The sequence below is a fragment of the Triturus cristatus genome, chromosome 4_2, assembly GCF_964204655.1.
Source record: "Triturus cristatus chromosome 4_2, aTriCri1.1, whole genome shotgun sequence".
NCBI lineage: Eukaryota > Metazoa > Chordata > Amphibia > Caudata > Salamandridae > Triturus > Triturus cristatus.
In genome coordinates, this window is record NC_140586.1 from 516,148,965 (window position 1) to 516,174,474 (window position 25,510).

The window sequence follows — 25,510 nt, forward strand, 5'->3', positions numbered from 1 at the left end:
GTGGTGGAGAAGTCGTTAAGGGCTCATGAATGTCTACTTTTACTGACTTCCCCACTGGTACATTTTCTCTTAATAGAATGTTACTATCAAGAACATTCTGGACAACGGGTTCGATAGGGAAAATAGACCCGTTCACAGCATTTTTAGCAGTTAGTACTTTTAGTATTTCAGTAACTGAGTCCAGAATACAGTCAGTGCTCCCAACAAATTTACCCAATAGACCTAATATAGAGGTCAGTAAATGTTCAAGTGCTATCAGGGAGTCAGAGATTGGTTTTTCATTTTTTATATATTCAGGTGCAGTGAGAGAGCAAATACCTGATAGATTAAATTGCGGAGATTTCAAATCACTCTCCAATGAAAGAATATCATTAGATGTAATAGAAGGAGTACTACTATATAACCGTAATCCTGAAGGCGTTACTCCTTTTAGGGAAATACTAGGATCAGGCTGTTTCAAAATCCTCTCACTCATATAGCGACCACACAACTCTAGATCAATACTAGACGGGATAGAGATTTCTTTTGTATCCTCCACCTGATCTTCTATATCCTTAAGAGTGTTAATCCGAAAACCAATCGAATCTGCTTTCATAGGGACAGAATTGTCTCCTTTAGAGAAACATGTTGGGATGTCTACATCTTTAGACAGGAATGGGGTGGAAGAGACTTTTTCTGTAGTTAACATAAGGTTAATATCGGAGGCTACCTCTAAGGGTGGTTCCGTCATAGTGATTATTTCATTGTCAGTAATGGCTGGAGCTTCCATATGTTTGTTCTCTGTTTTTTCCCATAATTTAAACAGCTGCATCTGTCCCTTCAATTGTAAGCTATGTTCAAATTTATTCCTCATGGGGTTGGATCTAGTTTTGATACATGACCTCCCCCCTAAGACTCTTCCAGAGCGTAGTTTTTTTGCTGTCATTTTATAAAAGAATAAAACAAGGACTACCAATAAACGAATAAATAAACCAACGATATATTGAGAATCAACAGTCCGAGTAAAATATATATACGACCAGTCAATAGTTGTATCACTCTCACCGTTTTATCGCCTTCGATAGCTATCCGAAATGTACATGCGATAAAACATAAATATGAAAATAACAGAGCCCTGCCCGGCCGACCCCGGCCACTGAGGGCCCGCCCTTTGCCCGGGCTTCGCCCGGCACCGACCCGCGCGCGGTCCCGCGACACGGGGACTAGCAGTGGATTTATGCGCCTCTGTGCGCAATAGCGATGACGTTGGCGGGATTCCCCCGCAAGGGTTCTTGGGGGCTGTAGTCTCCGTGCACACTGCGGCCGCGAGGGCTGGAAGTGCGGCGGCGGCAGGGAGACGCTGAAGGCTGCGGGCGCTAGCAGCGCTAGCGTGAATCCAGAAGAGCGACCGGGAAACTGCAACGCTAGGTAGGATAAGCAGTCCGTTAGTGACAGGGAACACCCGCTCTGCCGAGGCTAGCAGTGGATTTATGCGCCTCTGTGCGCAATAGCGATGACGTTGGCAGGATTCCCCCGCAAGGGTTCTTGGGGGCTGTAGTCTCCGTGCACACTGCGGCCGCGAGGGCTGGAAGTGCGGCGGCGGCAGGGAGACGCTGAAGGCTGCGGGCGCTAGCAGCGCTAGCGTGAATCCAGAAGAGCGACCAGGAAACTGCAACGCCAGGTAGGATAAGCGGTCCGTTAGTGACAGGGAACACCCGCTCTGCCGAGGCTAGCAGTGGATTTATGCGCCTCTGTGCGCGATGACGTTGGCGGGATTCCCCCGCAAGGGTTCTTGGGGGCTGTAGTCTCCGTGCACACTGCGGCCGCGAGGGCTGGAAGTGCGGCGGCGGCAGGGAGACGCTGAAGGCTGCGGGCGCTAGCAGCGCTAGCGTGAATCCAGAAGAGCGACCAGGAAACTGCAACGCCAGGTAGGATAAGCAGTCCGTTAGTGACAGGGAACACCCGCTCTGCCGAGGCTAGCAGTGGATTTATGCGCCTCTGTGCGCAATAGCGATGACGTTGGCGGGATTCCCCCGCAAGGGTTCTTGGGGGCTGTAGTCTCCGTGCACACTGCGGCCGCGAGGGCTGGAAGTGCGGCGGCGGCAGGGAGACGCTGAAGGCTGCGGGCGCTAGCAGCGCTAGCGTGAATCCAGAAGAGCGACCAGGAAACTGCAACGCCAGGTAGGATAAGCAGTCCGTTAGTGACAGGGAACACCCACTCTGCCGAGGCTAGCAGTGGATTTATGCGCCTCTGTGCGCAATAGCGATGACGTTGGCGGGATTCCCCCGCAAGGGTCTCTGGGGCTGTAGTCTACGTGCACACTGCGGCCACGAGGGCTGGAAGTGCGGCGGCGGCAGGGAGACGCTGAAGGCTGCGGGCGCTAGCAGCGCTAGCGTGAATCCAGAAGAGCGACCAGGAAACTGCAACGCCAGGTAGGATAAGCAGTCCGTTAGTGACAGGGAACACCCGCTCTGCCGAGGCTAGCAGTGGATTTATGCGCCTCTGTGCGCAATAGCGATGACGTTGGCGGGATTCCCCCGCAAGGGTTCTTGGGGGCTGTAGTCTCCGTGCACACTGCGGCCGCAAGGGCTGGAAGTTCGGCGGCGGCAGGGAGACGCTGAAGGCTGCGGGCGCTAGCAGCGCTAGCGTGAATCCAGAAGAGCGACCAGGAAACTGCAACGCCAGGTAGGATAAGCAGTCCGTTAGTGACAGGGAACACGTGACTGGATAACAATGATTGAAAGTGAGATGTTTTATGAGGATACAATGCTATATTCGAACAACCAACTAGTACCTGCTGCCGTTAAGATTCCTTGAACCTTCTTTAAAAGAACAGAACGAAAAAACAGTGATCGGAATTCAACTTTTCCACCAAGGAATACAGCGTTTAATGGTATGATTGTATTGACATTTTCAAACAATGACAATACGTATATTGTTAAATGTCTCTGCTCTTTTGTTGCAACGCATTACTGTGTTTGGTTTGAACATTCACTTTTCCTGCTTTGTTGCTTAAGCACACTCTTTGTTCTTCAGAACTTATGAAAAGAAGTGTTTGTACGCTGGTTTTTCCCCTTACTGTCACAAATGGTTAAATGTTATAGAATTATAAAGAGTAATGTTATTGACATATTTGAAACGAGCAAAAGCACGTTTCATGATGATTTATATAATTAATCAGCAAACGTAAGCTGAGTAAATATATTGTTGTGTCCTGCTGGACACAGTCTAGTGTTTCTGCCAGCCACTACCCCGAGGGCTGGCCCACACATACACCCCCTCCCCCATCCAACACGGACGTCACCAGTCAGGTGAGCCCGCAAATAAAAGAGCCCGAGTGCATGTGCTCGTGGCTAGTTATCAGTACCACCTCCACCGTGTCCATGTCGTCTTTTATGCACTATGAGGGCCTAAGGCCCAGGAGTTAACACTGGCGACGAGCGGGATTTGGCCACGTGTGCAGCCACAGATTGTGACGGTTATGTGAAGGAGGATGTGTGCGGCCTGTGTTAAGGGCACCCCCTGCTGATGGCAAAGCTATCATCGGAAGACCCACGTGGCATTTGTGGAGCCCCGGGGTGAAGGAGATGAGCGGGAGCCCACCCCGCATTGAAGAGTGTACTGCGGTGCCATTCGCCACAAAGTAAGTCACGCAGCGAGCGACCCCGATCAGCAGGAGGTCCACGAGAGCCCACCCCCCATTTAAGGCAGAAGGTGAGCCTGCTGCGCAGAGGAGGGAGAATGGAGTACCTACCAGCTCCCCGTGAGGAAGATGAGCTCTGCCTGTAGCGGAACAAGGAAGCTCCGGCGCCAACTCAAGCCCCCCCCCCTTCCCCCGCGCGGTGAGGGAAGCGGAAGAAGACTGCTGTGGACGGGTAGAGCAAGGACAATACAGCTTGTGATCTGTGGTTAATTGGAGTAGCATTCAAGTGAGGTTAGACCCCCAGTGGTGTGGGCCGACATGGGATGGAATGAGAAACAAATGAAACACTCACGCGGGGTAGAGGGAGCCGGGCGACGAAGTGCCGCTGTAGCAGTGGCAGGGTACTGGAGTGTCCAGTGTACCGCCGCGGCCCCTGCGCAGCCTGTTAAGTGAGTGCCCGTTTAAGTGAGTGAGTATGCTGCAGAGGCGCGTGGCTGAGCAGTGCGGCCATAAAGTTATGGGAGAGCTGAAAGTGACTGTCTGCAGCACGCGTCGCCGAGTAATAAACTGCAGAGACATCGGGAGGGGAAAGAAGCACCCCTCCACGTAATTCACTGAAGCTGCACCTGGCATGACCGCTCGACCTCATTAAAGAGACAAGACTCACTGCGGTGAAGGAGGTCCTGCGGAGGCCGGCACCCAGCGTGCTTCCCAGGATGTGGCTGTCTGATGTAACGGTCTAATTGTTGTTAGCCTGCAACCCCCGGAAGCATACACACACTATGTATCACTCTCTGGCCAGGCGTGGCCAGAGAGAGTATAAATAAATGGGCGGAGGTCGCTCGGGACCTTCCGGCCCACACTGGCAAACATGCCTCATGTGTGATTACTTGTCCCCACTGCATGCGCCACGTGGTCCCGCAATCATAGGCCATTAGCGGCAGTGTCCCCATGCGAGAGAGACTTACACTGGCGACGAGGGTGGGCAAGAATCCTCGCTGTCCAACCCCCACAAGGCGAAAGCGCGCCTCCAACTCTTCCAGAGCGCACCGGAGACCGTGTGAGCCGGCGTCGGCCAGGCGGCCCCTCTGCAGTACCCTCATCGAGTCCTGACGACGAGCAGCAGCTGCCCAGGCCCAGTGCACGTCAGCGCGCGTGCTGAAATCAACCACGAGCACCAGCAAAGCAGTGCAGGCGCGAGTCTGGTACACGAACCACTGCGACGGCGAAAGGCCGGTAAGACTAGCAGAAGGCACGTGCACGGCAGGGCCGCTAAGCGGCGAGCATCTGGGGAAGTGTTCTAACAGCCGGTTTAATGCCACGGTTCGATGAAACAGGTTTTGAGAGACACGAGGTTTACACGCATTGCTTGCATAGGCCCAGTAACGTCTAAAAGGCTGTGATTGGGGAAAAAAAAAAAACATTGGCAAGAGCAAAGGGCACACCTCTCAAATCTCTCCAGTGCTCTCAATCAGCAACAAGGGGGACATACACAGAGTGTTTGCATGCAGACGGAAAAGGAAGAATACGACAGCTCGTCTCACTAGTGAACTGCAAAACAAGCATTGGCAACGACAACTGTTGAATACAATTCCTGGCAAAACGCACACCTGAATCAACACAGGAAGGCAAGGCACGTGCTACATCACGCCAATAGAGACTTATAGAAGTGCGCTGCAGGTGGCAAGTCGTTTGGACAAGCGTTCGAAATGGTGGACCAAGCGGTGGCAGGAACGAGCCAGCAACCAGTAACACAGGCGCCACCAACAGCGCCCATGCACTCGCAAGTAAGCGCGTTACCCCCATTCAGTGAATTAATTGACCCTGCGACGGCGTCACCAAGATGGAAGGTATGGCTAGGCCCCCTCGATAACTATTTCATAGCAACGAGAGAAACAGACGATAAGGTCAAAAGATCGCTCCTATTGCATTTCGCGGGGGTGAAATCTATAAATTGTTTGCGCACCTGCCGAACACAGGGCCAGCAACAGACTATGACGCGGCGGTCAGAGCACTGAATGCGCATTTTGATCCTCAGCTAAACCCAGATTATGAGCGTTTCAAATTGCGACAAGCACGTCAAAGAGACGGTGAATCTATGGATGGGTTTCACGCCCGTCTTTGAGAACTGGCCAGCACATGCACGGGGATGACCCGGTTAAGGAAGCACGTGCGCAATTAATTCAAGGGTGCCGAAACAAAACTTTGAGGAATCTGATCCTTCGCCAACCTCACATCTCACTGGAAGATATCCTAATATTAGCAAGATCGCACAAACTATCAGATGTCCGAGCGTCTGCAAGGGAAGCGGCTCTTCATACTGCGACAGAACAGATAAGGAATGTTAAGACAGAGCGAGCCGGCGCGCTACGCACGATGCCGCGTGGAGGCCGGGGAAGGTGGCCCACCAGAACGTCACAAAGATCGCAATGTGGGTACTGTGGAAAAGAGGAACACCCACAGGACAACTGCCCGGCAAGAGGGAAAACATGTACCAAGTGTAGCATCCCCAATCATTTCGCAAGCGTGAGTAGAGGAGGTGCAAGGCCGAGAGGATTGTCGGGAAGGAAAACACCGTACAGACAAGTCAAACACCTGTCGCTAGACGAACCGACACAAGCGAAAACACACAGCTCGGGGCCTGCGCATCGACAATACCTGGAAGACTCGTCATCAGAAGAGGAGGAAGAGTGCCATTTCGTATCATTTGTGAATGACCTAAAACGGCAGCGTCGCCCACAGCCAACCTGTGACATAAAGATAGCTGGAACACCAGTCACTGCCCTGATAGACACGGGTGCCTCTGTTAACGTCATGGGTTACCAACACTATCAGGCGCTCATGTCCAATCCTCACATACGGCAGCCAGGTTCCGCTCCCACTGAAAGGGAAGATACTAGTGGCCGTCCAATCAGAAGATCACGAGGTCACTACAACGTTCCATGTTGTAGACAAAGAAGCCGACATTCTACTTGGGAGCCTGAAGACCTCAACTTGGTCACGTTCCCCAACGCCGTAAAAACCACGCAAACGGAAGACATCCTGGAACAATTTCCACAACTGTTTCAAGGGCTAGGAAACATAAAAAGGCCGCCCATAAAGCTGCACATTGACACAGCAGTAAAGCCAGTAGCCTTACGACACCGGCGAATACCTTTCCATTTAAGACCGCTAGTCGAACAAGAACTACTGAAACTCGAACAGCAAGCAGTCATAGAAAAAGTGTCAGGCCCGACTCCGTGGGTGTCCCCGATGGTGATTGCTGAGAAACCTCGCCAACCAGGAAAGATCCGGATATGCATCGACATGAGGATGCCCAACCAAGCAATCAAAAGGGAACGGCATCTGACGCCCACCGTTGATGACATTCTAGCAGATCTGAACGGATCACAATGGTTTTCCAAGTTAGACCTCAATGCAGGATACCACCAGCTGAAGCTGGACAAAGACAGCAGATACATAACAACATTTTCGACGCACCTGGGCCTGCGAAGGTATAGGCGGTTGAACTTTGGGATATCCTCAGCCGCTGAGATATTCCAGAATGCCGTAAAAGAAGTACTAACAGGCCTGCAAGGGGTCATAAACGTAAGTGACGATATCCTAATACACTCAGCAACGCTGGAAGAACACCACCGCAGACTCAAAGCAACTCTAAAACGACTAGCCGAACATGGAGTGACACTCCATAATGATAAGTGTCAGTTCTTTCAGCGCTCTATTGAATTCTTCGGATATGTCTTTGGTCTGGATGGAGTGAAGGTGGACCCGAAGAAGTCAGAAGCGATTCATTTAGCACCTGCACCCAACACTACCTCAGAGGTCAGAAGCTTCATGGGTATGGCCACGTACTGTGGGAGGCTCATCCCGAACTTAGCCACCATCGCTGAACTTCTACGCAGGCTAACAAAGAAAGACGCGGTGTGGCAATGGACTAAAGAAGAGGAAGAGGCGTTCCAAAAGGTTAAGTCAGCCCTATTAGCCTGCACGACAATGGCATACTTCGACATCAATCGACAGACGGAACTGATAGTAGATGCCAGCCCCGTAGGGTTGGGAGCAGTATTGACCCAAGAAACGGAACCGGGAACCTGGGTACCATTAGCGTTCGCTAGCAAGGCGCTCACAGCAACTAAAGCCAGATATTCTCAAATAGAGCGAGAGGCCCTCACCATCAAATGGGCCTGCAACCATTTCCACTTATATGTCAGTGGGCACCCATTCCGAGTGGTGACAGACCACCAACCACTACTTCCGTTGTTCCGAGGGTCGGTGCCACATCCCCCACCGAGGATCGAACGCTGGGCGATACAACTCCAACACTACCAGATGGAGCTAGTATACCGTCCCGGCGCCAAAAATCCAGTGGACTTTTTGTCACGACACCCAGCGCAACAGAAAGAAATGAACGCTAATCAAGAACGAAAAACCGAAGAATTCGTCAATATGATATCTCAATGGGCATGCCCGCAGACAGTCTCAAAAGAAGAAATAACGTCTCACATGGAGTCGGACATGGTCCTCAAAAGAACAATGGACGCGATAGCAAGAGGATTATGGGATGGATTTCTCCACAACATCCATGGGTGGAATGAAGCAGAAGGAACACGGCTAGGGAAAATATGGAGGGTCCGGGACGAACTAAGCACTGCAGAGTGTGGTATCCTTTTAAGAGGGTCATGCATCGTCGTCCCTCAGAGCCTGCAAGACCGAGTCACTGTCCTGGCACATGAAGGTCATCAGGGTACCGGAAGCAAGAAGTCCCGACTGCGAGAGAAACTATGGTTCCCAGGACTGGAGGAAGCTGCAGAGAGGGTAGTCAAAAACTGACGAGCATGTCAACTGACAGGGAATGCAGAATCACCAGCCCCGGTGATAACGGAAGACCCTGCCCCAACCCCCTGGTCGTGGGTGAGCCTACACTTCGGGAGTTTCCCCGATGGGAGGGTCACGGCAGTGTTAGTGGACAGCTACACAAAGTATCCCTGTGTCGAAATTCTACCATCCACGGCGTTCAATCATCTAGCCCCGGCACTCCTGAAGACATTTGCACTTTTTGGTCTACCACACACCATTAAGACGGACAATGGACCCCCATTCCAAGGAGGTGAATTTAAAGAGTTCCTATCCAGGTTAGGAATCAAACACCACCGCATAACTCCACAATGGCCGCAAGCCAACGGCGAAGTGGAACGGTTTATGCGGACCATCAACAAGATTTTGCGCATAGCAGTAGCGGAGCAAACAGATCCGGAGGTAGAACTACAAAAGTTCCTGCGTGAGTACCGCAGCACACCACACTGCACAACCCAGAGAACCCCATGGTCGTTGATGCTAGCAGGGCCTCGGCGGGACAGTTTTCCGGTATCTGATAACTGGGAGCCGGAGCCATACAACGCATCAGCGACACAGCGCCGAAGAGCCACCATCAATGAAAAGGCAAGTCAGCGAAGGCGAGCCAGAGTCTGTACCGTTCGGCCAGGGTGTAAGGTACTGATAAGAAACAGGAGAAGTGGAGGTAAATTCCGGACGCCCTATGAGGACGGTCCATGGTCGGTACGAAAGGTCCGAGGAACAGCAGTAACGGTGGAGCGGAATGGAGAAGTAGTAACCAGGAACATTTCGTGGTTTAAAGAAATTCCGGAGACAGGAAATGAACATCCAGTGTCTGGACATGCACCAAGTGCAGATGTGACCCTAAGTGAATCAAGACCAGCTCACACCGATGAACCACAACAGAATCTGACACCGACACGAGAGGAAGAGGAGACTGACCTGCCAGGGGTGAACATCGAAGCTGGAACTGTCAGTCCTACCCGGAGAATGAGTACAGTGTGACACAGGTACAACCTGCGCCCGAACCAGCGACCGAATAGCCAACTAACAGAGTTCGCATGGAGTGCGCAAGTTGGATGGAAAAGAAAAGAACTGATTTGAAATGGGATGCAACGGTCTAGTTGTTATGTTAGCCTGCAACCCCCAGAAGCATACACACACTATGTATCACTCTCTGGCCAGGCGTGGCCAGAGAGAGTATAAATAAATGGGCGGAGGTCTCTCGGGACCTTCCGGCCCACACCAGCAAACATGCCTCATGTGTGATTACTTGTCCCCACTGCATGCGCCACGTGGTCCCGCAATCATAGGCCATTAGCGGCAGTGTCCCCATGCGAGAGAGACTTACATCTGAGAAGGTGCCCCGTCATGTGGCTGCAAATCCTTGTCTCCACGAGGCCGGCAATCAAAGCACCAAAGGAGCTGTGTGAGGCCCGTAGTGTTGAGAAACTGCTTTTGGGATCTATTTAAAGCGACGATTGCCTGGTTATTGAGGCTTAAAGCGGCAGAGACTGGCCCGTAAATGGAAAACGGCTGCAGCCTATGTTCAAGGCAAGAACAGAGGCAGCCACCTCCCTGTGGTCCAAAGAATTAAAACAGCAATAAAGAAAGCGGCACCACAGCTACCGTAAGCCACGCAGTAAAGGTGGCTGCAACAGTACCTAAATGACTTGTGGGCAACAAGCCCTGATCTTTACCAGGACAATCAGCCTGCAAGAGTTGCCAGGCTCAATACAAAAAAAAAAAAAAAATGAAGAAGCAATCTTGAAGTCAAACCAGCAGTGTATCCCCACCTGTCACCCGATAAGTATTGTTCCTTTCACACTGCGAGCTCGGGCCATCAACGCTCTGGATGAGGCTCTGTTTCTGTTCACAACATTACGATTTTTGCTGAAGCAACTCGCCCGATGAAGACATCAGCAGTGCCACCTGGTGGCCGTTCAGCAGCACCGCACCCGCCATCAACGGTTCACTTGTTCATGAGGCTGCCTCAGTGTGGGAAAGCATTCTGAAAGAAAAAGCAAGCTGTTTTGCATTGGCTGTGCTTGCAGTGGCCCCACGATCTTTGCCTGAAGCATCTAAACAGACACACACAATGTGAGAGGTCCCGTGGAGTTGATAATACCTGTCCGCAGTGACAAAACAGTCCTGCCATCCAGAGTCAAATGGCATGAAGTGCCCCCTGACCTCACTTCAAACCACGGTTCAGTGCACGGTCTAGAGAGGCCCGCAGTGCGATCATAAAGTAAGTCTATTACCGTAACATTGGACAAGCACGTAGTGTACAATTACATGTCTTTACCTGTTCGAGTTGGTTTTCATTCCCGACAAAGTAGCACAAGTTTGGCCATACACTCCTAGTAGCTACCTATCATTTGAAGGAGAGATAGTTGAACCCCACAAGGAGCACCAGGGACCCCAAAGCTGCACAACCAAAGAAACTGCCAAGGGTCCCATGATTTCAAGAACAGCCATCTCGCAAAGCCTAAGGAAAGCCAATGCCCAGCTGCATCACGGATGCCCTTATTTCAGCACAAGAAAGGATGACGTGCGTGAGAACAAAGAACCGTCATGGACAGTGCTTGGTCGCATAAGCAGGCAGCTCAAGAGAGGAGAAGCCACTACGTTCAATGTACGTGACATACGGAGTGTCTACTCACTGGTGCGCATGGGCAGTGAATTCATACATGGAGGAATGTGTGCCAGTCAGCTGCCCCAGTACTGTCTAGAAGAATCTTACAAGGAGTTACCAACCCTGCCAAGCATGCAGAAACAAGGCAGGATCTCAAGATGCAAGAGCAATGCCTGTCGAGCGAAGAATAGGCAGAAGGGCGATTACCCGCCATCTGCAAAGCACAGAGGAGAGAGGTGCCCCGTGTGGCCCGAATGCAGGAAGGAGAGAGAGTGTTATCACCCTACCTGCACCAACATCAGCAGTGGGCCAGAAGCTATTCACAGAGTGCCTCCGATAATGCCTTAAGACTGTGGTGTGCAGCAGTCCTCTATAGGCATGAGGAGACTCCTGCACTCTGAGTGGCGCAAGAGAAGGGAGATACTTATCTCCCCCCGCGATCCGAAATTACAGCCGGAAAACTCTGTCAAGGAGAAGAAAGGTATGGAAGGCATTGCAGTACGGATCCATCAAAGCACACCTACCTCCACTGCCGTCCCTGGTATGGCTGACGCACCTGAGAAGACGCCCAGTCCTATTTGACAGGACAGGACCGGACCGGTGAGTGGTCCATGACTGGAGAAAATGCGAAGCCCAGAGAACACGACGGAGTGAGCAGGAGGTCCCTGTGAGATTGCGTGGCCCTTTCGCCACATATTCAGAGCATGTATAGACGGAACATGCATTGCGTGGCTTTTCGCCACATTTCATAGCAGGTGTAGAAGCGACCTGCATTGCGTGGCCTATTTTGCCACATTTTCAGAGCAGGTACAGACGGAACATGGGGTACGTGGCTGTTCGCCACTCTTCAGAGCAGGTGTTGAAGCGACTTGCATTGCGTGGCTACTGCAGCATAATGCCACTGCAACACAATGCCATCACAGCATGATGCCACTGTATCCAGATGCTACTGCAGCAAGACGCTACTGCAGCAAGATGCCACTGCAGCAAGAAGCGACCTGCATTACGTGGTCTGTCACCACATTTTAGAGAAGATGAGGAGTGGAGAGATATAGGACGGTGACAGTCCTATCCCAGGAAAACAGACGACAACAAGTGCGCAGTGGAAATCAACAAAAGGGGACCAGAACAAGTACTCGCACCATCACCTGAGTGCACCTTCTAAGACACGACAGCCAATGGGGTGCGGTGACATCATTCTTCATAGTGACCGTCATCCACCTGTCGCCGGTTGTTTAAAGGAAAGGGCATCCCTGTTTGCACACACACATGCCAAACAAGAAGAGCTGCACCCAGCGTACGACGAGGATCATGACGGCAAAGGTCCGCCAGTCACCCCAAGTCACTGCCAGTCAACACCACCTGTTGTACAGTCTTCTCATGACTGCCACTCCATCATCTGTCATGTGCATCACTACAATCCTTGAAGCATCAAGTACAATAACTGGAGTCCTACACCACTTGCCAGAACAAGCGACGATCCGAAAATATAGTGACCATCTGTTTAACCAGCGCATGTCCTGATCCTGGGAGCGAGAGCATGTTTTCTGACCAAGACACATCCACTCCTGAAGTTTGCACGGGTGACGAGGCGGTGGCTCTAGAGTCAGAGCCCATATGCAGTCCCGGGGCAACTCATCCAAGGGGCCTCCCAGAGCGTGAGAGATGGACTTTACTGTTCCCCCACCAATGGATTCCAGGAAGTAGCCAGGCCATCCAACCGAGAATTTCAACAGGTCACAGAATGCCAAGACTGTTGTCAAAGGATCAAGCGACACAATCGTCCGGTGTGTTACAGTGGACTCATCTATACGCTCCTGATACACCCATGTTGAACAATAAGACACTAATTGCCTCACAGCAAGAGTACGCTGGACCGATGAACATCACATAGGTGGACCATCCCTCAACTGACGCGAAGCTGAAAGGTCCGGATATCATCAGCACCATGTTCGTCCCCAGATATACCTGGTTAAAGTATGGACATGTGCAAAGACGTCCGGGTGCTCCTAGTTGCACCTGTCCACCGCTGTCCTGCGAACTACATCTCTGAACTGTGAGACTTCCCTTATTTTAGTTGTTTTTCTCATTCCTTTCCCATAGGTTGGACTTTTTGTTTGTTTTTCGTTTTATTAAAATTTGGGAGGAATGTTGTGTCCTGCTGGACAGTCTAGTGTTTCTGCCATCCACTCCCCCGAGGGCTGGCCCGCACACACCCCCTCACCCATCCAACACGGACGTCACCAGTCAGGTGACCCCGCGAATAAAAGAGCCCGAGTGCACGTGCTCGTGGCTAGTTATCAGTACCACCTTCACAGCGTCCATGTCGTCTTTTATGCACTATGAGGGCCTAAGGCCCAGGAGTTAACATATATATATATCATCTCTGCTTTTCCCCTTATTGGCACAAATGGTTAAATGTGACTGGGTTATGAAGGGTAATGTATTTGACATATTTGATACCGGCAAAAGCACGGTTCATGATGATTGATACATAATTAATCTGCATTCGTATGCAGTTTTTCTCTTCTTTCTAGAATTGGGAAAACGTTTCAAATCAAATGTCACAATCAAAGGTAATGCTGTAAGTAAACTTTAAAGATGAATTGCTTTCTTTAAAATGTATGGTTTTTGTCTACCTTGCCTGGATGTAGATCAGAACATACATTAACCATTTTCTGTTTTCATCTTGCTGTGTGCTGACATTCCTATTTTTTTTAATAGCTTGAGTAAAACGGGCGTTTTGCTGTAAAGATGTTCCTTTACCAACCTAGTTTTTCCTGCAGTGCAGATGCATGTTTTGGCTAGATTTCTTTTACCTGATTTTATGGACCTTTTAGGAGAACTTGACTTGTGTTGCTTATTTGCATTGCATGAACTTTTTATTTTTTCATTGTAGATGCCAGAATAGAGGAGTTTGTGTATGAGAAGTTGGACAGGAAAGCGCCATCCCGTCTGAACAACCCCGAACAGTTGTCGCAGTACATGATGGATGCAGGAAATGAATTTGGTCCGGGTACTGCATATGGTAAGTGCAGTACAGTGTTCGCTGGTACATAATGTACTTGCCATTCTGTTTTGTTTTCATTACTATCCAGCACAAAAATATCTCTGACAAATAGCCACATGGATTGTTGAGGTGGAGTTCTGTCCTCGTTCATCGACACATTTAGTGAGTAGCAGTCACAGTGTTCCTTTGAACATGTAAATATTCTTCAAACTTTGAACCTTTGAGAGCCATTTTCAGTGTCTAGATTCTCACGTCTTCTATGTGTTTATTTTTCATGTGCTTAGAATGAATCTCAAACCACTCCATAGATCCGACCATGAAAATGCAGTAATTTCATGTATAATTGTATAATCTTGATATAGCCAGTTCTTTTCTGCCTAGTCTTGCTAATGATCTCATTTGTATTTTATGGCATGCATGACTGCCTCTCCTTAACCTGCTTCTGAAAGGGTGTTAAGCTTGGGTAGCAGTAAAACAGATCTTCGCAGTGGCCCCATGTCAAGTGCTGAACCAACAGCCAAGTCTGACTTGTCACATGCTACATGTCTTGTCACCTGCCAGAATCATCTCTGAAGAGTAAACTTAATTGGATCAGAGTGTATCACTGGTGGCATTATCACTAGCTACTTGAAGGGGCTTACAAATTGTTGGTGTCCTGCCTAGATCACCTGTAAAAGGCCAGTGGAGTGGGATAGAGTCATCATACTGCAGATTTTTTGCTTAAAATTGGTAGGGCTGGGTCAGATTTGGCTACGTGTCCCTGAAAGACTGCTAAAGGTTGACCCCTTCAGTCGCATGTCAAGATCATCTATGAAACGGCAACTGAACTGTGGAAAAACAATTTGTACATCAGTCTTTCTTCAGAAAAGGCAATAGAACTAGGGAAGAATCCGCCCAATCCCATATGCCTGACTTAAAACACTGCAGCATCACATGATGAAAATTAACCATAGAAACACATAATGGGTGTATCTGTAGAATGGACATTTGCCTTTTTTTTTTTTAACGCTAGAGACATGCAACAGACATTTGTTTCCCAACACAACCTCAGGAAGATGAAAGGCTCATTTGATACGCCGTCATATGAGCTAGTGGTTTAAACATATCCGTGTAGGGGATGTATTAGTGCACTGAGCTGCCATCACCATGTCAATACAGAAATTTTGATAGATTAAAAAGCATGTATCTAAACTATCTTGTGCTCATACTTTAAGAAAATACGGTCGGGTGGAACCCTGTTGGGTTTAGTAATTTAATTGCGGATGTTTCTCCTTCCACAGGCAGTTTGCGCAAAAGCTTTAATATTTTTTTTATGCAAAAGAAATCTAAGCTAAATTTGCATCCTTTTTTCCCACATGTTGTTGATTCTAAAAGTAGCCACGGTTTGTGGATTCCCTTGTAGACATATTTGTTTTTATGGGGGAGAGTTGGGGGCCGGCGGTGAGGTTTGGTGGAAATTGGGAAAGAATTGCTTGCAAGAAAAGTTGTTTTGTTTTAAAACGGCATCAACAATTGCTAAGATAGCCCACAATCTCTGTTTTCAGGAAGATGCAGAGTTGTAAAAAAAAAAACACGTTTTTACCATTTCTGTGCAATCTAGATTTCCTCTTTTTGAAGTTTCTACCGACTTGTAGTGAATTTTGTGAGACCCATGGGTGAACCAAAATTCAAAATTAATGGGCATCAGTGTAGATCGATTATGGTTTCTCTAAAGAAACTAATAGTTGAATGGAAAAACTAAAGTACGGAGGAATACATAGAAGTCAGTGCCAATGTTTTAATCTGTATTTATTTTGCCCCGATGACCGAGCTACAAAAGTGATATACTGTTATATCGGTCTCAGTCTTCTGGTGCAGGGATGTATAGCTTTCATTGGTGTAGGAAGCTGGCGCTGCCTATGGTATGACACTATCTGGTTATACAGTGCACAGAGCCCAGAGATAGCCCCGAAGCGTACAGGGCTCCATGCAAGCCTAAGATACTCTATTAGTGGTTTTGTGGTCGAGCAGCCTTAGGCCTAACACAGTGTAAGACATATTGCACACATGTGACCAATAGCTGACACACAACTCAAGACGGATATCCACGCCAATTTTATAAAAAAATAAGCTTTGCGTTTTATTTTAAGACCAAGATCTTCGCTATATGGTAAGTCGACACTTAGTTACATTTCTGAACAGTTCATTGTTATCCTATGAAGAAGAACAATAATACGGTTATACCGGTAAGTACGCAACTTACAGTTCCAGTCTTCTGGACCAAAGGTCAGCAAGGGTCAGGTGAGTACCAAAACTGCACTACCAGCAGCACAGGGGCAGTCGATTGCAGAGGTCAAAATCGGAGTTTGTCCTAATGCGTTTCAACGGAGACTGGTGGTGCTTCAAGCCACACTGCTTGCAGGTAGGTAAATCTGTTGCATTGGCCAAGCTTTGGGGGTTAGATAAAGCACAGGGGGCCCACAAAGCAGCACCAAACATACCACACCAGTGGCACGGGCGGCCGGGTGCAGTGCTTTTTAATGGAGTCTTTGCTTTCAATAAACAGGCTGCAGGCGTCGAACCGGAGGCGGCAGGAGGAAGACCAGCAACAGCAGGGGTAGTAGAGATATAGGCGGTCATAGGGGCACTGTTGGTTCTGCTCACCAAGGCTCAGGGGCTTCAGTAGTAGTGGTGCCTTTGGATGTTGGATTCTTCTTGCCCAAGCTGGTCTCAGTCAGGGGGAGCCTCTGGATTCACGCTGCAGGCGTTGTTGCGGAGCCCAAGAGGGGTTTAGGACGGTGGCCCACCTGGGCATGGGTCGTTGGCGTCTGGTGCAGAGTTGGCAGGACTTGCAGATCTGGGGGGCACTGGAGTCCTTTGTGTTGCTTTCTTGGGGACAGAACCGCTGTCTTCTGGAGTTCTGGTCTTTGCCAAAGTTCAGGCAGTCTTCCTTGGCTTTCTGGAAGTCTCTGGCTGTAGGACAGACGTCTTCTTCTCACAGGGTCTTTGAAGTTGGAGACGGGACGGTAGGGCGGGGGCCAAGGCAGTAGTCGTCTTCAGGCTTTGCTGCACTTTGTCTTCTTCGTTCTTCTTCTTGGTTCTCAGGTAACTCTTTTCAAGGTCCTGGGCAGCCTTCTAAATTCTATATTTAGGTCGCTTTTTAAGGGAGTACCAGGTAGGGCGAATGGGTACCTCACCTGGAGTGTCCACACCCTCTAATATGCCACCCTGCTATTGGAGATGGGCATAGTCCTAGTTCTGATTAGAGAAGTCCCTTCATCTTCAAGTTGGAAGGGACTGAAAAGTGTACTTTTTGTACTCTCTGTGATATCTAGTATATAGTCACACATTTCACATGTATATTTGCAATACAAACATTGTGTCCAACAGCATATCTAGTCATGTCAAATAAGGCACATTTCCCCCGTGGGTAACTGTAGTGGCTTGGTACACTGCTGCCCCCATACTAAGTGTAGCTGGTACCTGTTAACTACGGCCTACAACTGCAGGATCTCCACCAACGCAAATAGGACCAACATTTATGTAACATCACTGGGATCATCCCTCTTCAGTGTTTTTTGCTCGTTGATAGTCCCTTAGGGGTTGCCAACAGTTTTAGGTGTAGGTGTAGGTGTAGGGGGGCTGCATCGTAGCATAGAGTTCACTATTGGTATTGCAATTCATACGACTGTTAATCACTGTCTCACCGTTTGAGGGCATTTGTGTCCCCAGTGTATAGCCAGTTTCCTTTTCGCCAGGAGTAAGGCAATTGCAACAAAACCTACGCACTGCCTTGGGAATATCAGTGATGTAACCGAACAGTGCCAGTAGGGAGAAAGGTTTTATCTGTAATTGTGTCATTTGCTCTAATTCTGTGAATATTTGCCTCCAGTGCTCTGCTATCTTGCAACAGGGCGATGTCATATGTAAGAAGTCTGCATCAGGGGTCTGACATTTAGGGCAATGTGAGGAATGGGATGGATCCATGTGAGCCACTGCTATCAGTGTAATGTATATTCTGTGTAGAAATTTGTAGTGGATCAGCTTGTGTAGGTGGTTACAGGACACCAGTCGTGTTTGTCGACAGCAAACCTGCCAAGCTGTGTCTGTAATTGGGTGTCACAAGTCCGCCTCCTAAGCAGCTCAGCTGTTATCTAGAGTGGGCAGTAGTTCCCCACTCATATGATATAGTTTGGAAACCAGTCTATCTCCCTCCCCATCCGTGATAAGTAATGTGAGTGGTGTAAAAATATTCAGCTCTATAGGGTATGTCTATATTGTACTTTTAAATGCATGCAGGAGTCGAGCCAATACGAAGTGGTTAAGGTGTGTGACTTCTGTGAAACCGGCATCTCTGGTACGTGAGAAGACGTGGCCTCTGCGAAAGACGTCCCCAAACGTGTGGAGTGCGCAATGCCAAAGTGTGCGTTTCACCAATGGCTCCTTTGTAATTGTAAGCCAATGGTTATTTATATTAAGGGTAGCACAGGTGAATACAGTACTTTGCCCCCCTGTCATCCAGATCCGTCTCTTTCAGGGCCAGCAGATGGTGGACACAGTTTGGATATCAGTTTTATCTTGCAGCAAACCCTCTGGCAACAGGGCTCGCAACAGCACCGGGCTCGCCAGGACTATCTCAGGCTTGGAATAAGGTATACATGCATCTGGATGATACCAGTGCTGCACATAGCTACACTGCGCCACTAAATAGTATAGCTGTATATTTGGAACACCAAACCCTCCCTTTTCATACGGAAGGACCAATGTTCTCCAGCCAATACATGGCTGCCATCCACCACAAATGAGACGCGGCAATTGTGTACACACTTGGGCAAAAAATGCATTCTTAAAAGGATTAGGGATACTATCTTCGGGATTATCTTCTGTCGCAGCAACATGGGATGGTCCTCCACCCGAACCTGTCCAGTCTCCACCTCCTTGCGTGGAGATTGATCGGCGACAGCTGACAGCATTCGACCTCCCTCCCGAAGTCTGTGATGTTATCTTGGCAGCCAGGCATCCCTCCACTAAGATGGTATATGCCTGCAGATGGAACACATTTGTGCCATGGTGCACAGCAAAGGCTGTGGTTCCCCTGTCCACCCCTCATTCTGAGGTTCTCTTGTTCCTCCTTTCTTTGGCCCAGCAGGGCTCTGCTCTGGGCACCCTGAAGGGCTACCTCTCCGCCATTTCAGCCTTTCTTAGGCTTCATGATCAGCCTTCTCTTTTCAAGTCCCCTCATGTAAATGGCTTCCGTAAGGGCATTACTCATCTTTTTCCTCCTGTTCCCTTGGTATTGCCACAGTGGGACTTGAACTTAGTTCTAACTTATCTTATGTGTGCTCCCTTTCAGCCCCTACATAACTGTCCTCTCAGACTTCTGATTTTAAAGACTGCCTTTCAGGTTTCCATCACCTCTGCTCGCAGTGAGCTTCAGGCCCTTTCTTCCACATTCTCCTATTCTGGCTGTTCATGTGGACAAGGTTGTCCTTCGAACTCGACCCTCTTTTCTTCACAAGGTGGTTACTTCTTTCCATATTGGTCAAGCCATCACTTTGCCCACCTTCTTTCTGCCTCCGTATCCTTCTAAGGAGGAAGAAATGCTGCACCATCTGGACCAAACACATGCGCTTTCATTTTATTTGGATCCCACAAAGCAATTCTGGGTGGATGATCAGTTCTTTGTTGGCTACGTGGGTGCCAAAAAAAATCGGGCAGTGCACAAACGTACCATCTCTAGGTGGGTCGTTTTGTGCATTTTGCTATTCTTTTGCAAGGAAGGAGCCTCCAGTGGGACTTCGCGCCCATTCCACCAGGGCGACGGCAGCTATCCCTGCTTTTAGACGTGGAGCTCCCCTCAATGACATCTGTCAGGCAGCTACGTGGGCTTCTCTGCACATGTTCACAAAACACTACTGCCAGGACAGCCACGTCAGGAGAGACGGCTTCTTTGGCCATTCTGTTCTCCAGGATTTTCTGGTGTGAACTTAGTTCGCAGACCAACCTCCGGGGTTGGTATTGCTGGGGTATCTATTCTAAGGTAGGGAATCTATAACTAATTGTCTCTTTCAGATAAACAAGTTACTTACCTTCGGTAACGATATATCTGTAAGAGACCTAGATTAGTTATAGATTCCTTACCGCCCCACCCATCCTCCCAGTTTTGCACACTGACTTCTAGGGTTAGGGAATCCCTTTCAGGGCCCTAGTTTTGTGCACCAGTGGTCAGTGTCTTGCATGGCTCAGCACTTCTGGGGTGGAATGTTGTGTAAAAGAACCGATGTCTGCGCGCGAGAGCGGTGTTTAAGTAGATACCGTGAAGTTATTCCGGTAACCACAACTCCAACGATGAACGCGGAGTCGACCGATGCCACCTTTTGACGCACAGGGGTACTGCTAACGAAAAAATTCTCCAGATCCAGTCCGACGCCTGGGGGTAATTCCAAGGTAAGGAATCTATAACTAATCTGTCTCTTGCAGATATATCATTAATGAAGGTAACTTGTTCAATAGGGAGAAAGTATTCAGATAATCCCTGGTACTTTCCCACTTTTTTGCAAAGTCCAACTGAATTGCATAACAGAGCGTAACTGATTTTGACCTTGATTCAATACAGACACTTTAATTATCTTAAATATATGTACAAGAAGACAGAGTGTTAATGCTGTTAACAACCATGGCTAGAATTGTTTCTAAATTATTTAGATAAATTTGCCGTAAGCGTACTGCAGCTTCCATCTGGTACCGTTTCCAAAATTCATTATATGCTGCATATGCAAAAAGTTTAGTTCGAGGGGGTTTTGGACCTAAAAGAAAATCTGCCAGATCGATGTCACCGGACAAAAGAGAAAGATGTTGTTGCACAGATGACAGTGCGGAATGTTCTAACCGTTGTAGACACAATTTACCTACTGAATACGAAGTTACCGTATGGAAATGTGGGAAACGAGGATCAGGTCTACTTAATGTAAATCCTTTAGCGGTATTAGAAAAGCGTAACTGCTGGAGACGCCCGAGCGCGCGATTAAAAATGACCACCCCCTCCATGAGCTCTGCATCGGAATTGCCCTTTTCTGATGAGAAACTGCACATTTCCAGTCAAAAATGTACTAGAAATGCATTTAACAGCTTTTTGAAGCCTCACCTGTTGCTGTGGCTGTTTTTCCTGGACTTCGTAGGTGGTGTTTTCTCCTTCCTGCTGTGTCTCCATGCTCTGCTTCAAGGTACAGCCCAGATTTCCTGTCAGGGGGGCGGAGTGAATACTCAGGAAAGGGCCTGGCTTTGGCCTAGCCACTCCCAAAACCTGTTTTAGCTCCTGCATCAGCCTTTCCTTTGAAGCATTTTACTTTACTTCTATTTGCACCATAGACTTTTACAATATGAAAATGGAAAATAAAAATGCGCAAACTCCTTATAATAAAAGGAAGCAACAAATTTCTCCTCCTCCAATAAAATCTAACGTGGTGGAATCCAGTGAACCTTCCTTAAATTTAATTCTTGAAGAACTTCAAGCACTTCATGCTAACACTGACACTATAGCGTCATAAATTAAAAACCTGTGCAAGGATATGGCTAGCATGTCAATGAAAGTTTCAGATAATTCAATTAAAATACAAGACAACAAAGTAAAAATTGATGCTTTTACACCACTTATTTATCTTATTTATTTAAGCGATTTATAGAGCGCGCAAATACCCATGGGTGTCTAGGTGCTACGGCCTCAAAAGGAGTAGTCGTTTAGTGGGATGCTCATTGATTGAAAATTCAGGTCTTTATACGTTTCCTGAAGGCAGGTAGCATTGGGCAGGCTTTAATGTGCTGAGGGAGGGAGTTCCACAGTTTGGCAGTGGCGATAGTGAATCTCTTGTCACCCTAGGATGCCTTGTATGTGCGGGGAACCATCAGCAGGTTGGCGGTTGAGGAACGTAAGGTTCGACTAGGCACATGGGCACAGAAAGCTTTCTTCAGAAAGTCTGGTCTGGTATTGTGAATGGCCTTAAAGGCAATGCAGAGGACCTTAAACTTGATGCGGCTTGTTATCGGTAGCCAGTGCAGACTCCGAACCACTGGGGAAATTGAATTGTACTTGGGGGTGGCTGTTATTAATCTGGCGGCGGCATTCTGCACCATCTGTAAGTTGTTGGTAATCTTTTGCTGGGCATTAATGAGCAGGCCATTGCAGTAATCGATTTTGGACATTACTAGAGTACTGACCAGTGTTTTTCTTGCACTTGAGGGGAGGAAAGGTAACAGTTTTTTGATCATTCTGTGAGTGTAAAAGGATGATGAGACAATGGTGTTTGTGTGGGCTGAGAAGGTCAGTTTGTCATCGAATATGACCCCTAGGTTTCTTGCTTTAGGTACTCTGAGGTGGAGGTCCCAAGGTGGTCGGCCACCATGTAGGGGACCATGCTGGATGTAATTTGCCGAAGATCACTAACTCCCTTTTGTCCGGGTTCAGCTTTGGGCAATTCTTAGCCATCCAGGAACTGATGGCAAGCATTCCAGTTTGAAAACTGGCCGCAATTGCTCCTCCGTCGTTGTTGATTGCAAGCACCAGCTGTGTGTCGTCGGCGTAGGATGTCAGCCTCATCCCATGAGTCTTAATTACCTTGGCCAGGTCCGACACATAGATATTAAACAGTGTCGGACTCAAGGATGATCCTTGTGGCACACCGCAAGGGAGGGTAAATGGAGGGGAATTAAATTCACCAAGACTCACTAGCTGAGTGCGGTTGGAAAGGAAGGAGGCCAGTAGTTCCTTGGCTATAAGTTTGACGCCTATGTTTGAGACACGGTCGATCAGAGTGACGTGGTCGACCGTGTCAAAGGCCGCTGATAGATCCAGCAGTATCAAGACTGCTGATCCACCTCGGTCTCTGGTGGCTCTGATTTCGTCTGCCGCCTTCATGAGGCCGGTTTCTGTCCCGTGGCCTTTTCTGAAGCCAAATTGTGTCTCATCCAGGAGATTATTTTCTTCAATGTAGTGAGCTAGTTGCGTGTTCATTACTTTTTCAAAGATTTTTGCTGGGAAGGGGAGGTTTGTAATGGGTCGATAGTTTTTTGTGTCTAGCGGGTCAAGATGCTACTTCTTCAGCAGAGGATTAATAGTTGCCCTTTTCCAAGCTGTGGGGTAGATACCGGTATCAAACATGGCATTGCAGATGTCTGTGAGGTTAGGGGCTAGTAGATCAGGAATGAGTTTTAATACCGAGGCTGGACATGGGTCCGTTGGAGAGCCGGCTTTTATGGTTAGGATGCGGTCTTTGATTTGTTTGGATGAGACTTGATGGAAATGCAGTAAGGAAGGAGAATTGTCATTATTGTCGGGGGGGGGGGGGTTGGGTGATCATTTTTAGTTTGCGTGGTGAAGTTATCATATATTTTGCTGACTTTGTCTTGGAATGCACTGGCCAAGGCATTGCATAGGTCCTGGGTAGATGCTGGTGGGGGGTTTACTGTGGATCCTGACAGTTTGGAGACTACCTGAAAGAGTCGTTTAGTCGTTTAGTGGAGGCTTTGGCTGCTTCTATTTGATTGGTGTAATATTTGCTTTTCTCAGCAATCAATAGCTGTTTATATTGGTAGATTGCGTCTTTATAGCGCGCTTTGCCGGTAGTGTTATAATCTCTGCGCCAGTGTCTCTCGAGGTTCCTGCAGCGTTGTTTTTCTAACCTGAGGGCGTCTGAAAACCAAGGGGCTGATGGTGAGGTTCTGTTTTTAGAGAGATTTTTCATAGGTACCAGTGCTTTAAAAGCATTGTTCAGCCAATCTGAGTATTTGGAGGAGGCTAGTGTAGGATCCACTGTAGGCTCGTAGTTGGATAATGACAATTGAGAATTAAGGAGCTGCTGGTCTACTCGGCTCCAGGCTCTAAATTGAGTAGGCCTTATAGTTATGAGTGGGGGGGGAGGTTGTTGCAAAAATCTCTCCTATGTCCTTCTGGATATGGAAAATCGTAATAGGCAATATAATTTGCGTATTTTTAATTTGCCAGAAGAAGTGGAAGGTTCCAATTGCAGACTATATTTGGAGAATTTGTTACCTGGTCTTTTAAACATCAAATTTCCGGAGAAATTTGAGATTGATAAAGCACATAGGATTCCGTCCCATCGTAATCCTCACCACACTAAACCAAGACAAATGATTTTTAAGGTTTTACGTCACCAACATTTGGTCTTGATAAGGAAAGCAGCATGGGATATTCCTTCCCTAATGGTAATAAGATTTTTATTCACCAAGACTTCGCCAAAGACACTTTTAAGACTCGTAAGGATTTCTCTGACCTTCGTCCTCAGTTGAGAAATCTTGGGTTTTAAATATGGGTTTTTTGATCCTTCAACAATGAGAATTTTGAAAGACAATTTTTCTAAGAAAAAAATGGTGTGGCTCTTCTTTTTGCAAAAAGATTACATTGCCAAATTTTGAGTAAATTTTCAGATACCGATGGGAGATATGTCATAGTTAAAATTAAAGTTCATGATTCAGTCTTATTTTTACTAAATGTTTATAGTCCTACTGCTGATTATCCTGCTTTTTGGTCTTCTTTTACAACTGAATTTCTCAAGTTGGGTAAAGTTCCTCTCATAGTTGGAGGTGATTTTAATATTCTATCTAATCTATTATTACATAGATTATTTTTTTTGCTTTGAAATCATTTCTTCAAACCACAAAGCTAGTTGATATTTGGAGATTACACTTTCCTACAGAAATAAGTTTTACATTTTTCTCTAACCCACATAATTCTTACTCTAGGCATCATTAGCTATTAATTTCCAAACAGCTAATTAACTAACTCTGTGATCACTCCTATTATTGGTAACGTAGACATTTCGGATCATGCTTAAATTTCTTTTCTTTTGAAATTAAATTCAAATTTTACAACGCAATCCAGATGGTGAATGAATACTAGTATTGTTCTCAATGAACAAAATAAAGCTACGCTCTTAAATGCTATTCATGATTATTTCCTTCTTAACCCTGAAGGTTCTACTTCCATGGTGAATAGATTGGACGCTTTTAAAGTTTATATTAGAGGTGTTACTATTTCTCTTATGGCCCATGAAATTAGAACTTTAAAATGCAAATATTACAAATTTGGAAAAACAAATTGCAAAATTTGAGCGACTTTTTATTACGTCTAATGATCCTCAATATAGAGTCAAATTGCAAAAACTTAGATATGAGTTTAACTCAATCCTTAGCAGAAGTGCTGGCATCCAGCTTTCAAATTCTAAAGGCAAATTTGGTTTTAATGCCAAAAGATGTGGAAGACTTTTAGCCAATTATTTGCACATTAAAAAAGATCAAACACAAATTCAATTCCTGGTCCTAAAGGTAAAATAGCTTTATCCCAAAACGATATAGTTAATGAATTTTGGGATTTTTTATTCTGCTCTCTGACAAACCTGATTTTAACGATGCTTCTTT

The 25,510-nt window shown here is 47.6% G+C and overlaps 1 protein-coding gene across 4 annotated transcripts in view; it reads left to right on the plus strand.

Annotated features, from left to right (window-relative positions):
* SH3GLB1 (SH3 domain containing GRB2 like, endophilin B1) overlaps positions 1-25,510 on the plus strand; it is a 316,467-nt gene that overhangs the window by 168,019 nt on the left and 122,938 nt on the right. For all 4 annotated transcript variants that reach the window (XM_085602119.1, XM_085602120.1, XM_085602122.1 and 1 more), the window contains exon 3: positions 13,991-14,119. In XM_085602119.1, the coding sequence (XP_085458245.1) occupies positions 13,991-14,119 (129 nt within the window). The remainder of the gene's footprint in view (positions 1-13,990; positions 14,120-25,510) is intronic.